The sequence below is a fragment of the Rhinatrema bivittatum genome, chromosome 9, assembly GCF_901001135.1.
Source record: "Rhinatrema bivittatum chromosome 9, aRhiBiv1.1, whole genome shotgun sequence".
Classification (NCBI taxonomy): Eukaryota; Metazoa; Chordata; class Amphibia; order Gymnophiona; family Rhinatrematidae; genus Rhinatrema; species Rhinatrema bivittatum.
This window is the reverse complement of record NC_042623.1, coordinates 180,025,678-180,051,232: the sequence shown is the minus strand read 5'-3', so window position 1 is coordinate 180,051,232 and position 25,555 is coordinate 180,025,678. Positions and strand designations below refer to the sequence as shown.

General features: G+C 50.6%; 1 protein-coding gene across 1 annotated transcript in view; it reads left to right on the top strand.

Moving 5' to 3' along the window:
* The window catches only part of VWA5B2 (von Willebrand factor A domain containing 5B2), a 453,973-nt gene that overhangs the window by 115,363 nt on the left and 313,055 nt on the right, over positions 1-25,555 (top strand). Inside the window, exons 21-23 of the mRNA XM_029617330.1 lie at positions 12,303-12,410; positions 23,160-23,284; positions 23,489-23,666. Of these exons, the coding sequence (XP_029473190.1) occupies positions 12,303-12,410; positions 23,160-23,284; positions 23,489-23,666 (411 nt within the window). The remainder of the gene's footprint in view (positions 1-12,302; positions 12,411-23,159; positions 23,285-23,488; positions 23,667-25,555) is intronic.

Below are 25,555 nucleotides of genomic sequence, written 5' to 3'. Positions count from 1 at the left end.
CGTTAACGCAATAGCACACTCTGGGGCACGGAGCAACTGAGTACCACAAGGAACCCCATTGCAAGGCAAAGTCCTGGGCTCAACAGCGGCCTGACATAGGCCGCGGCGTCTGAAGTCATGGATAGGGCGGAGCTTCCAGTGGCGGGAAACGGCCTTCAAAAGCGTGGCTTGCGCGCGCCTAGGGAGAAGGTGTCCAGGCAGGGCTTCTCGGCGGCGGCGTCCCCCCCCCCCCCGCGGGGATGCCGCGAAACAGGCCGCAGACCCTCGGAGATGGGCCGGGACCAAGGAGGTAAGGGCCTAGTCGCGGCTGCCGCGACTGGGACCTCAACTACATGTATGATTTTTTTTTTTTTACCATTTCGTGAGAGGTTGTATAGTGCACCCAGTGCAAAAAGCTCCTGGCTCTCAGAGAACGAGTCTCATCTCTGAAGGCTTGAGTGTACTCCTGGGGAATTCTGCGCCACAAAATTTAAAAGTCTGCGCACAAAAACTGAAAATTCTGCACAATTCTGCAAACTTTATATTGGTCAAAGTAACACAATTTACATGACAGTCTTTAAGTAATTACATTTTAAATTATTACAGAAAAATTTATTACTTAGTTGCAGAATTTCCCTAGAAATTCACTGTAAGAGTGTCCCTTCCTCATACAGGCTCCCTCACTCTCTCGTGCACACACACATCCGCTCATACAGGGCCCTCTCTCTTGCATGCCCATCCACACAAGCTCCCTTTCTCTCTCACGCATACATCCTCACACAGGCTACCTATGTCTCTCTCACTGTCTCACACATACACAATCCCTTCACACAGGCTAGCACCCTCACATACACAGGATCCCTTTTTCATACACACGCGTTCCCAATCTCTCTCACACATACACACTCCTTCACAATCTCCTCATATAGGCTCCCTCTCTGAAACCCACACTCAAGCATCCCCCCCATTCCCCCTCTTACCAACCAAGTTGTCTCTCACCCTCACCCACACCCCCCCTCCTCTCTCACACACACATTCTCTCTCACCGGCATCCCCCTCCCCTCATATAGGCTCCCTCTCTCTGAAATCCACACTCAAGCATTGCCCCCACCCACCTTCTCATCTTCCATGCTCTCTCTCACACCCTCCTGCTCTCTCTCACCCTCCCTTCCCCCTCTGACACACATTCTCTCTCACCGGCATGCTGCGAGACACGCTCCGATCACAGCCCAAGATGAAGGCCTGGTGCGCTGTTCGCGGCGAAAAGAGAAGGCCCCAGTGTGCTGCGATCGGCGTGCCGGGCCTTCATCTTCGCTGCGAATGGAGCGTGTGCCGTGGGACGTGCTCTGTTCACGGCATGCCGGGGTTTCCTCTGCTATTTTCTGCACAGAATTTGGCATTCCCTGTACGTACCAGGATCAGTCCAGGACACCTGGGTTGTGACTCCGCACCAGTAGATGGAGACAGACTAAAACTTGTGGGCGGAGCATATATGCCCCTGTGCCAGTCACAGCCCCTCAGTCTTACTCTGTCTCCAGTAGATGGTGCAGGTCCGGTCACAGCTCCTTCCTGCCCTGGTTCTGGTACTCCGTCAGGGTCGGTTCTTTTCTTTTTCTTGGTTTTAGGCCAGTTTAGTGTTTTTAATTGGGATTGTTGATTTTTGTTAAATTGTCCCTGAGGTCCCGTCCGCCCTGTCTCCCAGGGGGGTTGTGAGGTCCTGAGGGGACTACCCCCCCTAGTTGAGGCCGCTGCTAGGGTCGAGGACCCGGCTTTCCCAGTAGCAGCGTCAGGGGTGACACCGGGGAGCCCGGTTCACTCACCCCTGCTGGACTAGGGCTCCAGGACCGTGGACAGCGACAAGCGTTGTTTGTAAAAAAAAAAAAAAAAGTTTTACTTTTGTTTTTGGTTCTCTCTGGCTTCAGCTCTCTGCTGCTTTGCGTCGCCGCTCCGTGGGGTCTCCGGGGGGGGGGGGGGCGCCGCTGGCAGGGGGGAGGCCGGGGGGGCTGGTTTCGCTAAATTTAATTTTTCTCCCGTTGCGCTCTTCGCCGCGGCTCGTCGGCATGCCTCGTGGCTCGGCCTGTAGGGCCTGCGGCTCGGCGCGCGCGCGGTTTTCCCGCGGTGGTCTGTGTGCGGCCTGCTTCCCGGGCGGAGAGGGGTCATCCGGGGCGCCTCAGGGGGCTCGATCCCGCAGCGCACGATCGCCGCCGCGCAGGGGGGGGGGGCTCGGCAGAGCGGCCCCAAGACTTTTTTCCCGCTGAGCGCGGGAGTGGCGGCCATTTTGGCCTCGGACCGTGAAATGGCGCGGGAAACGGCAGGAGCCTCGGGCCTGCCTCCCGCGTTTTCTCCTCAGCGGGTTGATACAGGGGGGGTCCCCTCGGGGGACCCTTGGTCCCCGGGGGTTTCAGAGAATGATTCTTCAGCCTCAGGGTCCTTTTCGGAGGATTTGGCGCTGTTGTTGCGCAAAGTCCTAAAGTGTAAGTGCAGTAAGCGCGACCGGGGGGGGACCCTGCAAGGCCCCCCCCAGGGAAGACGTCATGCAATCCTAAGGGCGCTGCGGAGGGGTCCCAGGGCCCTTCCCGAAGTACGCGGCTTCCTCGTGGCGTCCCACAGGAAGCCGATTCCGCTTCCCCCCCTGGGGTGGACTCTGATTCCCCTGAGAAGCCCCTGAAAGGGGCCGACGGAGATGGGACTGACGAATCCGCTCAGCCAGGCGCCGGAAAGGGATCCCAAGCAGTGGAAGGTGATGATCCCAAGGTGGTCCGGCTCTTCCGCAGGGAGGAACTGCCACCCTTAATTCCGGCCATTCTCCAGGAGCTGGGAATAGAAGCTCCTCCGGTGGTAGTCCGTCAGGAAGCAAACATGGATCCGGTCCTGTTAGGTCTCTCGGGTCCGGCAGTGGCTTTCCCGTTTCATTTCTCCTCGACGAATATTCTGTCCCGGGAATGGGACACCCCGGAGTTAGGTTTGAAGGTCAGTAAGGCCATGGACAAGCTTTACCCGCTTCCGGAGGATGCGCTGGACCTTCTCATATTCCCCAAGGTGGACTCAGCGGTCTCCGCGGTAACAAAGAGATCTACCATTCCGGTCACGGACGCGGCAGCTCTCAAGGACCTTCAGGACAGGAAGCTGGAAGTGCAGCTCAAGAAGACTTCGAGGTTTCCGCGCTGGGAGTGCAGGCCGCCATCTGCACGAATTTCGCTATGCGGGCCAGTCTGCGCTGGGCCCAGGTTCTTCAAGCCAATGCGGATTTATCCGCAGACGAGGTAGCACAGGCAGATCGTTTGGAAGCTGCAATAGCATATGGCGCGGATGCGCTGCACGATTTGCTGCTCACGTCGGCTAGGTCCATGGTAGCGGCTGTCTCGGCACGCCGACTTTTGTGGTTGCGCAACTGGGCGGCGGATGGTTCTTCCAAGGCTCATTTCGGGGCACTACCATTCAAGGGAATTTGCTGTTTGGCGAGGAATTGGACGAGTTAATGATTTCCCTGGGGGAAAACAGGGCCTTCTAGCTTCCCGAGGATAGATCCTGGGCGAGGTCCTCGTTTTCGGCCAGATCTCGTTTTCGGGGTCCCAGGAGGTCGCGTCCTCAAAGGTCGTCCGGGCGCTCGTATAGGTTTTCCTCCTCCCGTACTCCGCAGTGGCAGCAACAGTCCTTTCGAGGTAGGCGCTTCGGTAGACAAGGAGGTGCTCTGGCAATCACGGCGCCCAAGTCTTCGCAATGAAAGGGGGTCGGCCCATCTCTCGCCGCAGCCTCGGCACGCCGTTCCCAACGGCGGGGCACGGTTGATGTCGTTTTACGAGAGATGGGCCGGTGTAACGTCGGACCAGTGGGTCCTCACGGTCATAGGACTCGGCTACGCGTTAGATTTTGCTCACACCCCAGCGGACAAGTTCCTTGTCTCGCCTTGCAAAGCTCCCGAGAAGAAGGCGGCGGTGCTCGACACCATCCCACGCTTAGAAGGCTTGGGAGCTATTTCCCCAGTCCCGGTCAGCCAACACGGCAAGGGCCGTTACTCCATCTACTTCATCGTCCCAAGGAAAGACGGCACGTCCAGACCCATTCTGGATCTCAAGGGGTGAACCGATGCCTTCGGATTCCTCACTTCAAAATGGAGGCGATTCGTTCAGTCATCGCTGCGGTAAGGCCCGGCGAGTTCCTAGCCTCCCTGGATCTCACGGAGGCATATCTTCACATAGGCATTCATCCATCGTTCCAACGCTTCCTCAGGTTCTGCGTCCTAGGGCGGCATTACCAGTTCCGAGCGCTCTTGTTCGGGCTCGCGACGGCCCCACGTACATTCTCGAAGGTGATGGTCGTGGTGGCGGCGCAGCTGCGCCGAGAAGGTCTCCTGGTCCATCCTTACCTGGACGATTGGTTGATTCGGGCAAAGTCCGAGGATCAGTGTCGGATGGCGGTAGCCAGGGCCCTCCACCTTCTGCAGTCCCTAGGATGGGTGGTCAACTACAGCAAGAGTCATCTGACACCCACGCGGACCTTGGAATATCTGGGAGCTCTTTCGACACGAAGCAGGGCAAGGTGTTCCTGTCACACGAACGGAGGTGCAAACTGCAAGCTCAAGTACGTCGCTTATTGTCTCTCCGCCAACCGCGGGTCTGCGACTACCTTACGGTCCTAGGGTCTATGGCTTCAACGCTGGCACTGGTTCCCTGGGCATTCGCTCATCTGCGTCCATTACAGTCATCCTTACTATCCCGCTGGAAGCCGGTCTCGGAGGAATTCCATCTACCGCTTCCACTCAAGGGACACGCGAGGTCCAGCCTGCTGGTACATCCCAGGTGTCCTGGTGGCTGGATCCCAAGCATCTGTCATCTGGGGTCTCTCTTCAGGTGCCCAACTGGACAGTGGTGACCACAGATGCCAGCCTCTTCAGTTGGGGAGCGGTCTGCCTGGGGAGCTCGGTCCAAGGCCTATGGTCCGTGTCGCAAGCCCAGTGGTCTATCAATCGCCTAGAGACCAGAGCGGTCCGTCTGGCCCTGCAAGCCTTCCTGCCGTTGCGGCGGGGGAAGGCAGTTCGAGTGTTGTCGGACAATGCGACCACAGTGGCATACATCAACCGCCAGGGCGGGACAAGGAGCCCCCAGGTGGCGGAGGAGGCTCAGCGCTTGATGGCCTGGTCGGAGCTACATCTCAGCAACATAGCAGCGTCTCACATTGCGGGAGTCGACAACGTGCAGGCGGATTTTCTCAGCCTTCATCGTCTGGATCCCGGAGAGTGGGAGTTGGGGGACGAAGCTTTTCTGCTCATTTGCAAAACGTGGGGGGTGCCCCACATGGATCTGATGGCCACGTGGCACAACGCGAAGGCCCGCGATTTTACAGTCAATGTCGAGAACGGGGGGCAGAAAGCGTCGATGCGTTGGTGCTTCCCTGGCCGACGGATGTGCTGCTCTACGTGTTTCCCCCGTGGCCGATGATCGGCATGATTCTACGGCGCATAGAATTGCACCCGGCCAAGGTAGTCTTGGTGGCACCGGAGTGGCCGTGCCGGCCGTGATTCGCAGACCTCGCCCAGCTGGCGGTAACGGCGCCCCTTCGGTTTCACGGAATGGCGGGCCTGCTCCTTCAGGGCCCCGTCTGGCATATGTCCGTGTCTGGGTGGTCTGTGAGGACTGGTGCGTGCAGCGTGGGGTGGTCTCCACTTCGGCTTCCGTCTCCGACATTCTGGCGTTCCTCCAGGCTGGTCTGGCCAAAGGCCTGGCGTGCAGTTCCCTTCGGGTTCAAGTGGCAGCGCTCGGTTGTTTGCGGGGTACAGTCCGTGGTACATCCCTAGCGCTCCACCCGGACATTGCTCGCTTCCTCCGGGGTGCCAAACGCCTTCGTCCTCCCTTGTGTCTTCCTTGTCCGGCTTGGAACCTCAACTGGGTTCTCTCATCCCTATGCACGGCGCCTATTGAGCTTTTGAAACGCGCGACTCTTAAGGATCTCACTCTTAAGACGGCGTTCTTGGTAGCGATCGCCTCAGCACGGCGTGTTTCCAAGTTGCAGACCCGGTCCTGTAGTGAATCCCTGTTGCGTATTTCCGATTCCGGAGTTTCTTTGCGCACAGTTCCTTCCTTCCTACCGAAAGTGGTGTCGTCTTTTCATATGAATCAATCGGTGGAACTGCCCGCTTTGGCGGGCGGGGAGTTCTCTGTTCCGGAAGCGAGAGAATTGCGGAAGCTTGACGTGCGGAGGTCCCTCCTCCGATATCTGGAGGTCAGTACTCCTTTCGGGTCACAGATCATCTGTTTGTCCTGTTCTCTGGTCCTAAGAAAGGGGCCGCAGCGTCTCGCACAACGATCGCCCGGTGGCTTAAGGAGGCCATTGGTTCGGCGTACTGGGTGCGGGGAAAACCGCTTCCCATGGGCCTGAGGGCTCACTCGACTCGTGCGCAGGCGGCATCTTGAGCGGAGGCTTCTCCGGTATCGCCTCAAGAGATTTGCAGGGCGGCTACCTGGAAGTCGTTGCATACCTTTATCAGGCAGTACCGGTTGGATGTCCGGGCTACCGATCCCGGGGGATTTGGAGAGAGGATACTCCGAGCGGGACTCTCTGCTTCCCACCCTCGGTAATTTAGCTCTGGTACATCCCAGGTGTCCTGGACTGATCCTGGTACATACAGGGAAAGGAAAATTAGTTTCTTACCTGATAATTTTCGTTCCTGTAGTACCAAGGATCAGTCCAGGATCCCGCCCGCAGTGCTACGCTGAAGTAATGGAGAGTCCGCTCTTTGTTCTGAATTATTTTGTTCCGCTTGTTTAACTCTCTCGGTTGGAGAGTCTGTTTCCTGGAGGGGTGTTTTCCCCGTTCTATTAGCGGTTTCTAGCTAGTTTAGTTCTCTGGTTGTGTTCTACTTTGACATTACGTATGACTGAGGGGCTGTGACTGGCACAGGGGCATATATGCTCCGCCCACAAGTTTTAGTCTGTCTCCATCTACTGGTGCGGAGTCACAACCCAGGTATCCTGGACTGATCCTTGGTACTACAGGAACGAAAATTATCAGGTAAGAAACTAATTTTCCTATTCTGCGCAGGGGGGGAATTCTGTGCAAATTCTGCATTCCGCAGTAGCGCAGAATTCCCCCAGGAGTACCTCAGTGGCAGACCTGAAGGAGCTGAGGCAGGTAGAGAGGTATGGGGACATAGTAGCTAGGTAAAACAGTCAGGATGCACTCTGGTGTAGCAGGAAGTGATCCTGTAGCAAGGACTGGCTTGCCAAGTGATGCATTATTCTCTCGCAATGAAGATTAGTCTCCCAGGGTTAGTGCCCAGGAGGGAAGGGTTAGGTTGGCTGTCATAAATGGTAATTCAATTATTAGGAATGTAGATAGCTGGGTAGCTGGTGGACATGAGGATCGCCTGGTAACTTGCTTGCCTGGCAGACCTCATGCATCACCTAGATAGGATTTTAGACAGTGCTGGGGAGGAGCTTGTTGTAGTGGTACATGTGGGCACCAACGACACAGGACAGAGTGAGAGGGACCAAATTTAGACTTTTATTTATTTATTTATTTATTTAGGATTTTTATATACCGACATTCTCGATACAAATATCAAATCAGGTCGGTTTCCATAGAACAAAACTGTCGCAGTTAAGGTGTTACAATAAACAGAGTTTCTGAACATAAGAATATAAATATTAAAATATTAAATAGACAACAATAACTCGTCAAATAATGTGAATACATGTAGAAAATAGCTAAAAATAGATGGTGTGCTAAATTAGGAAATACAGGTAACAGTGAACAATGATGATGGGCCTAAACATGAGTAATGCATGAGCTAAAGAACTAATGCATCAATCAGGGAGTCTTTCAAAACAAGTGGGCTGTCCAGATAAGGCATAATCGGTCCTTGAGGGGATATGGGCGGTCCTGGAACTTATAGTGTACTATTTTGCTCTTTGACCCGTGTCGGAGTGTTCCTGCGATTCCGGAAAGGCTTGCCGGAAGAGCCACGTTTTTAGGTTTTTCTTAAAAGTTATATGACATGTTTCTTGGCGTAGATCCGGCGGTAATGAGTTCCAGAGGGTGGGCCCAGCTGTGGAGAGTGCTCGTTTTGTTAGTGAAGTTTTGATCGGGGGAGCATATAAGGAACCTTTGTAGTTGTATCTGATAGGTCTTTGAGATGTGTGAGGGCGGAGTTGCGAGTTTAGATGTAGGTGGGCGATGCCCATAATATCCTTGTGGATCATCGATAATGTCTTGAATGTGATTCTGGCTTTTATAGGTAGCCAGTGAAGGCTGTGAAGAATTGGTGTGATGTGGGCTCTTTTATTTGTGTTGGTGAGTAACCTCGCCGCAGCGTTCTGCACCATCTGTAGGGGTTTTGTAGATAAAATAGGAAGACCTAGCAAAAGAGAGTTGCAGTAGTCTAACTTAGACAGAATTATAGACTGAACTACTAGACGGAAGTCACTGAAGTGGAGGAGTGGTTTCAGATTTTTGAGCACTTGAAGTTTGAAATAACATACTTTAGTTGTGTTGTTGACGAAGGATTTAAGGTTGAATTGATTGTCGAGACGCACCCCTAAGTCTCTGACGTAAGGGGAGTGGTTAATGGATGATTTTGCGAATTGTGTTGCGCTTTGGGAGTTGATGAGAGTGTGGTTTTCGTCTGGCGAGATGATGAGGATTTCTGTTTTATTTGAATTGAGTATGAGGTTCAGGCTGGATAGCAGAGTATTGATAGATTGTAAGCAATTGTTCCAATGTGCCCAAGTTTTTTGCAGTGATTCTGTGATGGGAAGAAGTATCTGAATGTCATCAGCGAAAATATAATGCTTTAGCTTGAGGCTGGAGAGTAGGTGGCAGAGTGGAAGCAGGTAAATGTTAAAAAGAGTAGGGGAGAGAGATGATCCTTGTGGTACTCCTCGGATTGATTTAATAGGAGATGATTCTTCGTTATTGATCTTGACTTTATAGAATCTATTCTCCAGGAACGATTGAAACCAGCTATGAGCTTCTCCTTGAATTCCTATATCGGATAGCCGCTCAAGAAGGATGGCATGATTGACTGTGTCGAATGCGGCGGATAGGTCGAGAAGAGCGAGAAGGTATGGTTGTTTTCTTTCAAGATTGAGGAGGATGGTGTCAGATAACGATGCTAGAAGAACTTCTGTGTTTTGCGATTTCCTGAAGCCGAACTGGAAAGGGGAGAGTATGTTGTTCTCCTCCAGGTACTCAGACAGTTGCTTGTTGACGAATCTTTCCATCACTCTTGAGATCAGGGGAAGGTTAGCGATAGGGCGGAAGTTTGCAGGGTCAGCCGTTGAAAGGTTAGGTTTTTTTAGTAAGGGTTTCAGGATGGCTATTTTGAGTTGATCTGGGACCTTTCCTTGAGTTAAAGAGCAGTTGATGATGTCTGCTAATGCTTTGGAAATGGTGTTAGGAGTCGATAACAGAAGATTAGAGGGTATGGTATCCAGTGTATGAGAGGAAGATTTAAGCTTATTGAGAATGAATTCGATTTCCAATGATGATGGGGTCTCGAACGATGATAAGCTGCATTCTTTGTTTTGTGATGAGGTGCTAGGGGGCGTTGCTGTCGGCTGTTGGGTGGAGATTGGCTTAAGGAGGTTGAAATGTTGAAAGGTAGAATGTTGAAATCCAGAACCTCCAGGGTAGCATTCTCTGAAATGCTCCTTGTTCCATGCACAGGCCCCCAGAGGCAGGCAGAGCTCCGGAGTTTCAATGTATGGCACAGGGAAGAGGGATTCAGTTTTGTAAGGAACTAGGCAACCTTTTGGGGACAGGGGAGTCCCTTCTGAAAGGACAGGTGAAGGTATTGGTGAAGTTTGTTTATTTATTTATTTAAAAACTTTTCTATACCGTCGCTAAGTTATATACCATCACAACGGTTTACAAATAGGCACATAGACTAAGGTAAGTAAATGTAGGATATCTTACATTCTAACAGGTGCCAATAAAGTTCCTGTTGGGCTTCTGTTCCAGCCAGCTCCAGTGAGCTCCGCCTGCCAATGGTGAGGACCTGCAGGGCCCCTCTCTGGGTAGCACCAACCTCACCTTGGTCCAAGAGTCCACTTCTGCAACACTAGCAGATGGAGACAGAGAAAGTTTCACTGACACTATACATAACCTAGTGTGCCACCTGCAGTTTCTCAGTATTTTCTGTCTCCAGCAGATGGTAGAGGTGCAAACCTGCAGTCTGGAATATGTTTAAAAATAAAAAAGAAGAAAAAGAGAAGATAGATCTACAACTCCTTCCAGGGACTTGTTAGACCCTGGTGGGGCCATACCCCACGGTTTGAGGCAGACGAACAGGGGGTTGGCGACCTTTGATGGTAGCTCACTCTGAGATTCCGTGGGGACGTATATCTGAGGGTCCAGGCTTCGTGCACCATCAGTGTTAATGAGCGCTAACATTGCTGTCGAGGCTATCCAGTTCTCCTTATAACCCCTGCCCAGGTCTACTGCTGAAAGTTTCTTGCACCATCCATAGCGCAACTAGTCAATCTATCACTTAACACAGGGAAATTTCCAGATATTCTCAAACTTCTGTCTGATCCGTACCCAAGAAAAAGACAACAGACCCATTTGAGCCTACAACCCTTCGTCCAATTGCCTCCCTGTCAACCCTTGCTAAAGTCATCAAATCTACCGTTCTCTTGCGTTGGAGGTGGACTCTTGGGCCGAGGTGGGGTTGACGCAACCCGTAGGTAGGAGACCTAAGGGTCCCCACTGTCGGCAGGCAGAGTGGGCTGATGGACAGAGGCCATCTGGAGCTTCACCAATACCAGCCTTGTTCCCAGCAGGTTGAGCCTTTGGGTGCTGGGGCCGGCTGGACTTGTGGGCCTCTGTAGGTAGTTGATGTAGAAGTCTGGTTTAGCCCAGAGCCAGCAGATGAGAGATAGTACAGTCTTACACTGGACAAGGTAGTGTCCCAGAGACTCGGGCATCAAAGGAACAGACAGACATGGGGCGCCCGAGCAAGAGCAGGCCGAAGCCTGAATAGACCAAGAACATAAGAATATAAGAACAAAAGAAATTGCCTTGCTGGGTCAGACCAAGGGTCCATCAAGCCCAGCATCCTGTTTCCATCAGAGGCCAAAACCAGGCCAAGTCCAGGAAGTAAGCTGAAGAGTCGTCGGGAAACAGGCTTGAGTCAGGGCCGGCGTCAATCCAGAGGCAGTAGCAAGCAAGGCTGAGGTCTGATCACGGAGAAAGTCAAACGTAGTATGCGTAGTCAGACGAAGCAGAGGTCTGGGCTTGGAGAGAGTCAATGGTGTGGTTAGGTAAAGCAAGGTCAAAGTCTGTGTAGTCAATCCGAGGTAAGAAGCAGGGCAGGAACAAGGAGACAGGAACACAGGGGTGAGACGAAATTCTAGGAGGCAATGAGTACTCGACCAGTGAGGAGACCTGTTGCAAAGGCAATGCTAGGGAGCGGAGCCTGCACTTAAATAGCTCTGTTGACGTCATCATCCGGGGCTGGGACCTAGAGATCTCTACGTATGTTCGCTGCCCATTATTGTGGGGACAAAGATGGTTGTCAGGATAGTTGCTTCGCCAGTCTGACCTTCACAACCTTTTCCAGCTTTAAACCCAACTCTCCCTGCCTAGGGCCCATTATTTGGGATCAGGCTGTCTCCCTCTGTTACCAACAGCACCACAGTTTATTGTGCCCGTTGGCATCCTGTTAGGGGCTTTGGTCATTGTTGTATTCAGGAGCAGCCTGTATCTTGGTATTCACCCATTTGTGAGGACTACCATTCTGCTTATCCTAGGAGGAAGCAGAGTTGCTTACCTGTAACAGGTGTTCTCCTAAGACAGCACAATGTTAGTCCTCAGGAAACCCACCTGCCACCCTGCGGACTTGGGTTCTCCTATCGTTTTATTATTTTATTTTTCACTCATGAATTCTGTATTACGAGACTGAAGAGGGACCCTGCGTGGACTCATAGATAGAGGCTTGCTGGGCATGCTCAGTGTGCCAGTCAAAGTTCTAGAAACTTTCACAAACGTTTTCCGTGCCGGGCTCCATCTGCTGATGTCACCCATCTGTAAGGACCAACATCCTGCTGTCCTTGGAGAACACTTGTTACTAGTAGGAAACTCTGCTTTCTGCATTCTACTTTTTATTCTTGCTTTTGTAATGTCTTCTAGATAGATAACACTGCAGGTGAGATGAGGCATGTAGTTTGAGAGAGAATAGCAAGCTTTAGAGACTTGGTTCGGCTTCAGAAAAGTCAATACTTCCCTTTTGTAACGCATACCCGACCTTGTTCCAGGCCTTACACATTGCTAAGATCAGTCTTCTGTTCCTTCCAGCTCATCAGTGACAATCTTGCATCCTCTCCTAGGCCCTGAATGACCAGCTGGACAGGCAGTGTGCTGAGATGGGCGTCTTGCTGCGAAAGGTTACTTTGGAGAATGCTAAGCTCATCGTGGATCACCAGGCTAATCTTAAGGTTTGTTATGGGTGCTGTAAATTCTGCAGAGTGTGAGAAGAGCAGACTATGTCCATGGGGGAGCCCTGTCTGGGTGCATGCCTCTTAGCCCCACTACATTTCTTAATCAGAAGGGTGGGTGGAAGGGTCCTTTCGGCTGTCCTATATTTGTTACAAAGCATTTCTTAAAACTGGAGGGTGGGTGCAGGCACAGGGATACAAATGGTGAAAGTGAGGAGACTCAGGAGTCATATTTGGAAATGTTTCTTCACAGACAGGAAGATCTGTACATGGAACGGTCTCCCAGTGGATGTGGTGGAGGAAAAAACTATCTGAATTAAAGGGCATTTGGGACAAATAGATGGGATCTCTAAGGAGTGATGAGAATTGTAAAGCCTAGATGGGCCACATGGTCTTTTTCTGCTTTCATGTTTCCATGTTTCTAAAATACTCCCCAACCTCCAAAATGTTCTCAAATATTCTTTCCTTTTGAAAATTCAGGGCTAGCCAGCGCTCAAAGTCCAATAGTATCAAAAGTCCATACTATAAGTGATGCATAGAAATTTTCACATTAAATCCGCCCCCATCACAGCTCTGCCCTTTTCCGTACATGTAGAAGCCCCCATACTGTGTAGAAGGGACATTTTCAGCCCTTTATTTTCCCTCAAGTCACGGTTACAAGTAAAGTCTTTGGAAAATTGTTCTATTAATGAGGAGGGTAGGCATGGGGGGGAGAGGGAGAGAATCAGGGGAAAGGGGGAACCTCTCTGCGTCACAGATTTCCTAATTGGGTTGCAGGAGTGGAATTAAAGGATACAAATCTCTCTTCCTTGCTCCATTTAGTATTTGGGGTCGTGGGGGTGAGAGCAAGGAACATAGGGACCCTCTCTGCCTTGCTCCATTTCCTAATTGAGTTGGGGGCAGCATCAGGCCCAGTGATGTTTCTTAATTGGAAGGGTGGGAGGGAGTAGGGATGAAGCAGCTGTCTGCCCCCACCTTATTTGTAGTTGGAGAGAGGAGGGGAAGGGGGCAAGAGGAGAGGACGTAACTTGATTTTCACTGTTAGGCATAGTATGAGAACCCTAGTTCATCCGGCTACATTTTAGCCAGCTAGATTTGACTGAGAATCAGCCATTTGGTGGAGATTTGGACTTTGGCAAAGTCTTTTTTTTTTTGTTTTCCATACTGGGTCAGACCGAGGGTCCATCAAGCCCAGCATCCTGTTTCCAACAGTGGCCAATCCAGGCCATAAGAACCTGGCAAGTACCCAAAAACTAAGTCTATTCCATGTTACCGTTGCTAGTAATAGCAGTGGCTATTTTCTAAGTCAACTTAATTAATAGCAGGTAATGGACTTCTCCTCCAAGATCTTATCCAATCCTTTTTTCAAAACAGGGCTTCCCGGGTCCACTTTGCGCCCCTCTCGCTGGGGGGGGGGCGGGATCTGACCCGGATCCGGGCGGGGATCCCCCATCTCATCCGGATGATTCGACCTCGGAGACACAACGAGTGCGATGACCCGCAGGTCCTACGCATCTTTAGGAAGGAGGAGCTTGAGGACCTTATCCCGCAGATCCTTCAGGAGTTGGACCTCGACCCTCCACTGGAACCGCCAGCGCATTCTCCCAGTTGTCACCTCCTCTGCCAGGAAGGGGGACCCGCTCTTAGCCGGTCTGCGCCCTCTCTCCCGGGCTTTTCTCACTCACCCCACCTTTCTACATTTGTTAGACCGGGAGTGGGATACTCCCGAGACATCCCTTAGGGTTGGACACACCATGAGCAAACTGTATCCACTCCCGGAGGATTTCCTGGAGTTGATTAAGGTCCCGAAAGTGGACTCGGTGGTGTTGGCGGTGACCAAAAGGACGACCATACTGGTGACGGGTGGCACAGCTCTGCGTGATACTCAGGATAGGAAACTGGAAGTCTACCTCAAGCGGGTCTTTGAGGTCTCGGCTTTGGGGATGTGCGCCGCCATCTGCAGTTCCCTGGCGCAGATAGCAAGTCTCCGCTGGGTTCAACAGCTACTGACTTCCCAGGATTTGCCAACCGAGGAAGCAAGACAGGCGGACCGTCTAGAGTCCGCCATAGCTTATGGGGCGGATGCCTTGTATGATTTGTTCCACATCCTGGGGCCATCCATGGTCTCCGTGGTTTCAGCACGCCGCCTCCTATGGCTTCGCAACTGGTCGGCGGATACCATGGATGAATGTCGGTATATAAAAAATTTTAAATAAATAAATAAATAAATAAATACCTCCTCCAAGTCCAGTCTTGGGTCTCTTCCCTTCAAGGGCAAGTTCCTCTTCGGTGAAGACCTCGACCAGATCATCAAATCTCTGGGGGAGAACTTGGTCCACAAGCTGCCAGAGGACCGCCAGTGGAATTTCAGGACTTTTACTCCTTCCAGATCCCGCTCCCGGGCACAGTGTTGCTACCGCGGCTACAAGCAACAGGGGCGCCCCGGACCCAGTCTTCCAGATCACGACCTGGCTCCATTCCTTTCGCGGTCGCAGGCCCACTCGGGAGGGGACGTGTCAGGGGGCCTCGTCCAAGCCCACTCAATGATGCCGAGCCCGCCCACTCCTCGACTCCGCGGATCAGAGGATGAATTTCTCACTTTTACGAGGAGTGGGCTCGCATCACTTCGGACCAGTGGGTCCTAGACATCTTAAAGAACGGCTACGCTTTGGAGTTTGCCCGCTGCCCGAGAGACAGGTTTCACTTCTTGCCTTGCAGATCGAGCCTCCAGAGACTGGCAGTGCAACAGACCTTGGACAGGCTCCTGAGCCTCGGGGCCATTGCGCCCGTCCCCTTTGGAGAGGTGGGCTCGGGCCATTATTCCATTTACTTCGTCGTGCCCAAGAAGGAAGGTTCCTTCCGCCCAATTCTGGATCTCAAGGAGATCAACAAGTCCCTAAGGGTCCTCCATTTCCGCATGGAGACCCTGCGTTCCGTGATTGCGGCGTTACATCAAGGGGAATTCCTTGCCTCCCTCGACCTGACAGAGGCCTATCTCCACATCCCCATTCTGAAGGCACATCACAGGTTTCTCCGCTTCAAGATCCTGAACCGACACTATCAGTTCCAAGTCCTCCCCTTCGGACTGGCGACCGCCCCACGGACGTTCACGAAGATCATGGTGGTGGTTGTGGCTGTTCTGAGACGGGAGGGGATCCTAGTTCACCCCTACCTGGACAACTGGTTCATATGAGCGAAGTCCTTCTCCCAGGGACAGTCGGTGGTCTCCAGGGTGGTTCACCTTCTCCGGTCCCTGGGCTGGGTGGTGCATTTTGCCAAGAGCTTCCTCACCCCTTTGCAACACTTGGATTTTTTGGGAGCGCACTTCGACATGCTTCAGGGCAAGGTCTTCCTATGCCTGGACAAGGCCCAATCACTCCGGGAACAAGTACAGCGTTTTTCTGTGTTACCGGATCCCACATCTTGGGACTATCTGCAGGTCTTGGGTTCCATGGCCTCCACGATCGATCTTGTCCCATGGGCCTTCGCACACCTCCATCCCCTGCAAGCGCCCCTTCTGTCTTGCTGGAAACCAGTCTCTCAGGATTACCAGCTGGTGCTTCCGCTCCCCCTGTCTGTCAAGGACAGCCTGGACTGGTGGCTGGAGCCGCGTCATCTGGCCCAAGGCATATCTCTAGAGACACCGGATTGGGTGGTGGTCACCACCGATGCCAGTCTGTCCGGCTGGAGGGCAGAATGCCACCGGAGTTCAGCACAGGGGCTGTGGACGAAGGAACAAGCGGCTTGGCCGATAAATCGCCTGGAAACAAGGGCGGTGTGTCTGGCCCTCATGCACTTCTTACCCTTGCTGCGGAATCGAGCGGTGGATCCTATCGGACAACGCGACGACCGTAGCGTATATCAATTGCCAAGGAGGCACGAAGAGCCGGCACATGTCGCTCGAAGCCACCCGCCTAATGTGGGCGGAGAAGCATGTAGCACGCCTGGCAGCATCGCACATTGTGGGTGTAGACAACATTCAGGCCGACTACCTGAGTCGTCAGCAACTGGACCCCGGGGACTGGTCCCTCTCTGACGAAGCCATGCATCTTTGCAATCACTGGAGGACGCCACAACTGGACCTCAGGGCAACGTCCCTCAATACCAAAGCAACTCGGTTCTTCAGCCGCAGGCGAGAGCGCGGTGCGGAAGGAGTGGACGCTCTAGTGCTCCCCTGGTCGGACCACGTTCTACTCTACGTTTTTCCCCCCTGGCCCCTAGTGGGCAAGGTCCTTCGGAGAATAGAGCTTCCTCGGGGGTCTGTCAATCTGGTGGCTCCCGAGTGGCCATGGCGTCCTTGGTTTGCAGATCTACTCCACCTGGCGGTGGACGGCCTGGTTCGGTTGGGCCATCTTCCGCAACTGCTTCATCAGGGGCCAGTATTTTTCGTCCAGGCAGAATGCTTCTGTATTGTGGCCTGGCTTTTGAACAGTGTCGTCTCCGCCGCAGAGGATACCCTCAAGCCGTAATTTCGACGCTCCTTAAGGCCCGGAAGACATAAGAACATAAGAACATAAGAAAATGCCATACTGGGTCAGACCAAGGGTCCATCAAGCCCAGCATCCTGTTTCCAACAGTGGCCAATCCAGGCCATAAAAACCTGGCAAGTACCCAAAAACTAAGTCTATTCCATGTAACCATTGCTAATGGCAGTGGCTATTCTCTAAGTGAACTTAATAGCAGGTAATGGACTTCTCCTCCAAGAACTTATCCAATCCTTTTTTAAACACAGCTATACTAACTGCACGAACCACATTCTCTGGCAACAAATTCCAGAGTTTAATTGTGCGTTGAGTAAAAAAGAACTTTCTCCGATTAGTTTTAAATGTGCCCCATGCTAACTTCATGGAGTGTCCCCTAGTCTTTCTACTATCCGAAAGAGTAAATAACCGATTCACATCTACCCGTTCTAGACCTCTCATGATTTTAAACACCTCTATCATATCCCCCCTCAGTCGTCTCTTCTCCAAGCTGAAAAGTCCTAACCTCTTTAGTCTTTCCTCATAGGGGAGTTGTTCCATTCCCCTTATCATTTTGGTAGCCCTTCTCTGTACCTTCTCCATCGCAATTATATCTTTTTTGAGATGCGGCGACCAGAATTGTACACAGTATTCAAGGTGCGGTCTCACCATGGAGCGATACAGAGGCATTATGACATTTTCCGTTTTATTCATCATTCCTTTTCTAATAATTCCCAACATTCTGTTTGCTTTTTTGACTGCCGCAGCACACTGAACCGACGATTTCAATGTGTTATCCACTATGACACCTAGATCTCTTTCTTGGGTTGTAGCACCTAATATGGAACCCAACATTGTGTAATTATAGCATGGGTTATTTTTCCCTATATGCATCACCTTGCATTTATCCACATTAAATTTCATCTGCCATTTGGATGCCCAATTTTCCAGTCTCACAAGGTCTTCCTGCAATTTATCACAATCTGCTTGTGATTTAACTACTCTGAACAATTTTGTGTCATCTGCAAATTTGATTATCTCACTCGTCGTATTTCTTTCCAGATCATTTATAAATATATTGAACAGTAAGGGTCCCAATACAGATCCCTGAGGCACTCCACTGTCCACTCCCTTCCACTGAGAAAATTGCCCATTTAATCCTACTCTCTGTTTCCTGTCTTTTAGCCAGTTTGCAATCCACGAAAGGACATCGCCACCTATCCCATGACTTTTTACTTTTCCTAGAAGCCTCTCATGAGGAACTTTGTCAAACGCCTTCTGAAAATCCAAGTATACTATATCTACCGGTTTACCTTTATCCACATGTTTATTAACTCCTTCAAAAAAGTGAAGCAGATTTGTGAGGCAAGACTTGCCCTGGGTAAAGCCATGCTGACTTTGTTCCATTAAACCATGTCTTTCTATATGTTCTGTGATTTTGATGTTTAGAACACTTTCCACTATTTTTCCTGGCACTGAAGTCAGGCTAACCGGTCTGTAGTTTCCCGGATCGCCCCTGGAGCCCTTTTTAAATATTGGGGTTACATTTGCTATCCTCCAGTCTTCAGGTACAATGGATGATTTTAATGATAAGTTACACATTTTTACTAATAGGTCTGAAATTTCATTTTTTAGTTCCTTCAGAACTCTGGGGTGTATACCATCCGGTCCAGGTGATTTACTACTCTTCAGTTTGTCAATCAGGCCTACCACATCTTCTAGGTTCACCGTGATTTGATTCAGTCCATCTGAATCATTACCCATGAAAACCTTCTCCATTACGGGTACCTCCCCAACATCCTCTTCAGTAAACACCGAAGCAAAGAAATCATTTAATCTTTCCGCGATGGCCTTATCTTCTCTAAGTGCCCCTTTAACCCCTCGATCATCTAACGGTCCAACTGACTCCCTCACAGGCTTTCTGCTTCGGATATATTTAAAAACGTTTTTACTGTGAGTTTTTGCCTCTACAGCCAACTTCTTTTCAAATTCTCTCTTAGCCTGTCTTATCAATGTCTTACATTTAACTTGCCAATGTTTATGCTTTATCCTATTTTCTTCTGTTGGATCCCTCTTCCAATTTTTGAATGAAGATCTTTTGGCTAAAATAGCTTCTTTCACCTCCCCTTTTAACCATGCCGGTAATCGTTTTGCCTTCTTTCCACCTTTCTTAATGTGTGGAATACATCTGGACTGTGCTTCTAGAATGGTATTTTTTAACAATGACCACGCCTCTTGGACATTTTTTACTTTGTAGCTGCTCCTTTCAGTTTTTTTCTAACAATTTTTCTCATTTTATCAAAGTTTCCCTTTTGAAAGTTTAGCACGAGAGCCTTGGATTTGCACACTGTTCCTTTTCCAGTCATTAAATCAAATTTGATCATATTATGATCACTATTGCCAAGCGGCCCCACCACTGTTACCTCTCTCACCAAGTCCTGTGCTCCACTGAGAATTAGATCTAAAAATTGCTCCCTCGTCGGTTCCTGAACCAATTGCTCCATAAAGCTATCATTTATTCCATCCAGGAACGTTATCTCTCTAGCGTGACCCGATGATACATTTACCCAGTCTATATTTCTTCACCATTGCTTATACTCATTGATATTTGTTTTATATCAGATTAAAATATACCCCTGGTCCCTCCCGAAGCAGCCCGCGAAACACGGGACCGTGTCGGGGGACCTGTTCGAATTATGTTTCTTTGAACGCATGGAGTTGCCACTATAAATATTGAGTCTTTTCATCATTGGAATTGTTAATAACCACCATAGAAATTGTGGTGATTAAATTTTGATCTTGCACCAGTGTTGTGTGGTAATTGAAGTCTCCCATTATTACTGCACTACCAATTTGGTTAGCTTCCCTAATTTCTCTTAGCATTTCACTGTCCATCTCACCATCTTGACCAGGTGGACGGTAGTATACCCCTATCACTGTAGTCTTCCCTGATACACAAGGGATTTCTACCCATAAAGATTCAATTTTGTATTTAGTCTCATGCAGGATGTTTATCCTGTTGGACTCTATGCCATCCCGGACATAAAGCGCCACACCTCCTCCCGACTGCTCCTCTCTGTCATTGCGATATAATTTGTACCCCGGTATAGCACTGTCCCATTGGTTATCCTCTTTCCACCATGTCTCTGAGATGCCAATTAAGTCTATGTCATCATTTACTGCTATACATTCTAATTCTCCCATCTTATTTCTTAGACTTCTGGCATTAGCATACAAACATTTCAAAGTTTGTTTTTTGTTTGTATTTTTATTCTGCTTTTTAATTGATAGGGATAAGTTAGAATTTTTTAGCTCAGGTGAGTTTTTAGTTACAGGCACTTGGACTACTTTTCTAATTATTGGAACCTCACTGTCGGGATGCCCTAATTCTAATGCATCATTAGTATCCTTTAAAGATACATCTCTCCGAACCATGCGCTGCTGAGCGACTGTCGGCTTTCCCCTTTGTTCTAGTTTAAGAGCTGCTCTATCTCCTTTTTAAAGGTTAGCGCCAGCAGTCTGGTTCCACCCTGGTTAAGTTGGAGCCCATCCCTTCGGAAGAGACTCCCCCTTCCCCAAAAGGTTCCCCAGTTCCTAACAAAACTGAATCCCTCTTCCTTGCACCATCGTCTCATCCACGCATTGAGACTCCGGAGCTCTGCCTGCCTCTGGTGACCTGCGCGTGGAACAGGGAGCATTTCAGAGAATGCTACCCTGGAGGTTCTGGATTTAATCTTTCTACCTAAGAGCCTAAATTTGGCTTCCAGAACCTCCCTCCCACATTTTCCTATGTCGTTGGTGCCCACGTGTACCACGACAGCCGGCTCCTCCCCAGCACTGTCTAAAATCCTATCTAGGTGACGCGTGAGGTCCGCCACCTTCGCACCAGGTAGGCATGTTACCAGGCGATCCTCACGCCCACCCGCCACCCAGCTATCTACATTCCTAATAATCGAATCACCAACTATGACGGCCGACCTAACCCTTCCCTCCTGGGCATTAGGCCTTGGGGAGATATCCTCAGTGCGAAAGGACAATGCATCACCTAGAGAGCAGGTCCTTGCTACAGGATCCTTTCCTGCTACACCTGGTTGGTGCTCTCCCATTATGAGACCTTCTTCCTCCAAGGCAGCACCAGGGCTGCCAGTCTGAAGTTGGGACTGGACTACTATGTCCCTGAAGGTCTCATCTATATACCTCTCTGTCTCCTCGACTTCTGTTACCTACGTGCGGGTCTGGAAGATTTTTGAGGCTTGGTGCGCAGCGCATGATACTCATACTTCAAGGGCTTCCGTTCCTCAGATCCTGGCGTTCCTCCAGGACGGAGTGGACAAGGGACTCGCCTACAACTCCCTGCGGGTTCAGGTCGCTGCCCTGGGCTCGCTTCTCCAGTATGCAGACCAGTCATCTCTATTGGGACAACCGGACATCGCCCGTTTTCTCAAGGGAGTGAAACACTTATGGCCTCCCGTTCAGGATCCGTTTCCTTCTTGGAGCCTTAACCTGGTTCTTCGGTCCCTGGCGGGTCCTCCTTTCGAGCCTCTTCAAAACACCTCCATTAAGGACATCACACTCAAGACTGTTTTCCTGGTGGCCATAAGTTCCACTCGCCGCATCTAGGAGCTCCAAGCGCTCTCCTGTAGGGAACCCTATCTCCGGTTCACGGATTCCGGGGTTTCGCTACGCATAGTATCCTCCTTTCTTCCCAAAGTCGTCTCATCTTTTCACCTCAATCAGACGGTCGAGCTCCCCTCTTTCCCAGAGGGGGATTCGGGGCACCTGCGTTCTTTGGACGTCAAGCGGATCCTCATTCACTATTTGGAGGTCACAAATGATTTTCAAGTCTCCGACCATTTGTTTGTGTTGTGGTCGGGACCGAGGAAGGGTTCCCCGGCCTCGAATACCACGATTGCCAGGTTGCTCAAGGAAGCTATAGTCTCAGCGTACATAGGTGCAGGTCGGGAGCCTCCACGGGGGATTAAGGCACATTCTGGCATTTCCTGGTTAAAGCATATGCTCTAACCCGTTAAATTATTCGTATCATGTTATATTTATTCTACCTGCCTCTATCTTCCTTCCAGCTTGTCTTTAAGCCTCCAAGTTTTCCATACCTTGTTGATTGTAACTTTGACTTATTCCTTTTCCTGTTATCTATTATTTACCAGAATTGTTACCTCAGTTTTACCCTTTGTTAAAATGTAAACCGATCCGATATGGTTATCTACTATGAAGGTTGGTATAAAAAACTGCTAAATAAATAAATAAATAAATTCCCTTCGCTCTCAGGCTGCTTCCTGGGCCGAGGTACAGTCCGTCTCCTCACAAGAGATATGTAGAACGGCGACCTGGAAGTCGCTCCATACCTCTGCATGCCATTACCGATTGCATTTACCCTCATCGTCCACGGGGTGTTTCGGCGCCAAGGTCATTCGAGCAGGGCTTTCAAGGGCCCACCCAGTGTAGGGAAACTTTGATACATCCCACCGTCTGGACTGATCCTGGTATGTACAGGGAAAAGAAAATTACTCCTTACCTGCTAATTTTCGTTCCTGTAGTACCAAGGATCAGTCCAGATGCTCGCCTCTCGTTACCATACCTGCTCGATATCTCCACTACACCTCGTTTTCTTATACCTGTTGGGCGTTTGTGCCCGATTTCTCTCTAGTTCCTGTTGACTTGCGAGTCTGTTCTCTAGTTCGTTCTGCAAGTTCTCAATTCTGGCGCCATTTGCCTCATTTGGGCTATTGTTTTTTATGATTGTTACACTTGATCCAGCCTTGATAGCTTGTTTTTGGCTTTGATATACTCGATACTGAGCTCCTGCAAAGGGTGCACATGTACTTATGCCAGCACCCTGCGAAGCCTTGTCTGACTCCCATCTGCTGGACGGGGGACATAACCCACCGTCTGGACTGATCCTTGGTACTACAGGAATGAAAATTAGCAGGTAAGGAGTAATTTTCTTTTCCCCCAGTCTGCAGGTGTGCCGGTGTCACTGCGGGGCATGTGGGAGCCCTTATCTGTGGGGGTGCTGATGTCACCATAGGGCATATGGGAGCCCCTATCTGTGGGGGTGCTGATGTCACCATAGGGCATGTGGGAGCTCTCACCTTCCCCCAGTCTGCAGGTGTGCTGATGTCACTGCGAGGCATGTGGGACCCCTCCCCACCCTATGCAGATGTGCTGCTGTTGCTGCAGGACATGTGGGAGCCATGGTCTCCATAGGAAGTGGTCTTTAAGGAGGGTTGCATGTAATTCCATTCTTTTTTGTGTTGTTGCTCCCCCATAGGCAGAACGGGAAGACATGGCACAGAAGCTCCAAGAGCAGGACCTTCTTCTGGATGCAGCCCGGGCCAACATCACATCAGAGCTGCAGAATGCACAGAGGGAGCGGCTGCAACTTGAGAGGGAGCTGTGAGTGTCAGCAGCCGTCTTCTTCCACTGCAGATGTTTTAAGGGAATGCCGTGAAGCAGCTCTTCTAGTTTTTTGCTCTTGAGCCAGGAATTCTTGAGATTCCTGAGAATCTACCAGAGGGACCTGCGCAGCAAACTCCTGCCTATGCTTTCCTACCTTTGTCTCTGCCTTGGCTCATTTGTGCCCATTGTTCTCCTGCACAGGAAGTCCTTGTACACACAGCACACTGAGTGCAAGAAGAGAGCCGGCCTTGTTGAAGAGAAATTGGCTACGCAGAAGGAACTTCAGGAATCCACCATTGTTCAACTAGAGAAGAGCATGGAGACCGCACGACAGGAGGGCGAGACACTGCTGAGGGAGAAAGAGGGCCTTGTAAAGGAGGTACTACACCCGAGAAACCATTACCATTGTTTGAGAGGGGATAGTAACCACTTTCTTAGCACTCCGGCCCCCCTTCTAAATATGAAAAGAACTTATAACCTAGGATAATGTCAAGGTACTTAAACCTGCCTGGCCATGTTCTATATCTCTGATACCCAGTGAAAACATTCAGGCCTGGCACGGGAGAGAGCAGAACAGATAAGTGTTGGTAACAACCGATACAACTCTGGCACTGTCAGGATCATAGAGAGTTTAGATCGATGGTCCCCCATCCCCTGCTGGGAGCTGACCACCTACTGCCATCCATGCGAATTTTAGATGCCAGTCACTAGCCATCAATGGATAAACAAATAAGGGTAATTCAGACCGCGCCAGGATTTTCCAGCGTTGCTAAGAATGATGAGGCTTCCTTTTTTGAGGTAAAGAAAAACACTGTTATCAAGGTGCACCCGTAACTTTGCCGGATAAAGGAGGGCAAAGCAGATTCCCCGCTTGTGCAAATCAGAGCAGGCCGGGGACACCATCTTCCTCTGCGCCACTGTAGCCGCTGAGAAGTCATTAAAGAGCAGTATCTTATGGCCTTGGTATTCCACCGAGGGTTGCTGTCGGAAGGCATGAAATAGCTGGGTTTTGCCTGACCAGTTGAGAATTCGCGCCATGGACTGGTCTAGGTTTACTATCTGCCACAAGTGGTGGGCCCGCCCGATGAACCCTCTCACAGCGCAACTTGTCATCAGGCAGCAGCAGGCCTACATGACCAGGGAGCTCCGTCTCCACAAAGGATGCCAGCTCTTACTGATTCTGGGAGGCCAATGATTTTAAGATTGTTGCGCCGGCCTCTATTTTCCTGGTCTTCCAGTCTATCCAGCAGTTTTTTGTTGGGCCTGCAGCTCTACCATGTGGCACTCTGAGTCTGCCAGCCTGTCCCCATAATCAGAAAGTACCTGCTCCGCTTGATCCAGCCGCTTAGACTGCCCCTCCAAAGTGCCTTTAAGGTCATCCATCGAGGTCTGAATTTTAATTAATCTTGCATCCAGCGCCGATGTCACACTTCGAGAAATTTGCTGCAACACTTCATCGGATATTGCCGCCAACATTTTGGGAGTCTCCGGTGTGGCCCCCATTTTGGGAGTACTCTGCTGACGATCCACGCCGCTCTTCGTGGTCCGCTGGCGCATTCCAACCTTGGCGCATCTACTGGGGAGCTGACGTGTGGGAAGCCCTCTGGAGCAAAAACGGTGCAGAATCGCTGTTTTAAAATGTGATTCCCTGCTCATGTCATCACTGGAAGTCTAAGTTTAACATTCCTAAAACAGAAATCATGTTTCTTTCTGGTATCAAATCATCCTCCTACAAAATACCTACCAGGGACAGAGCATTCTCCTAGGAGAAGCAGGATGGTAGTCCTCACATATGGGTGACATCATCAGATGGAGCCCAGCATGGAAAACTTGCCACTATCCATGCAAGGTCCCCCTTCATTCTCTCTTTTTCCACGGTGCAGTTGCCTCGCGGCTTTTGGAGCTCTGCTTCTTTTTCGTTTTTTGTCTCTAATCAGGATTTTTTTCCCGTTTCATTGACGGGTTCCCCTTTGCAGTCGGTGTCTCTACTTGGCGTGATAGGAAAAACGTGTTTTACCTTTCTCTTCGTGGTCGATTCCCGGCATCCCACTTCTCGGTGGCCCCCAATCATTGACCATGTGCCGGTTATTTTTTTATGGCGTCCAGCTTTCGTCTGTGCCCCCAGTGCTCACGGACCATGTTCATCACAGATCCATGTGAGATTTGCATCCTTTGCCTGGGGGCCTCACATGACATCCGAGAGTGTCAGCTGTGTGACCAGATGACCCCCTAAGGGCCATCGCGCATTCCTTGACAAAATGGAGAAGC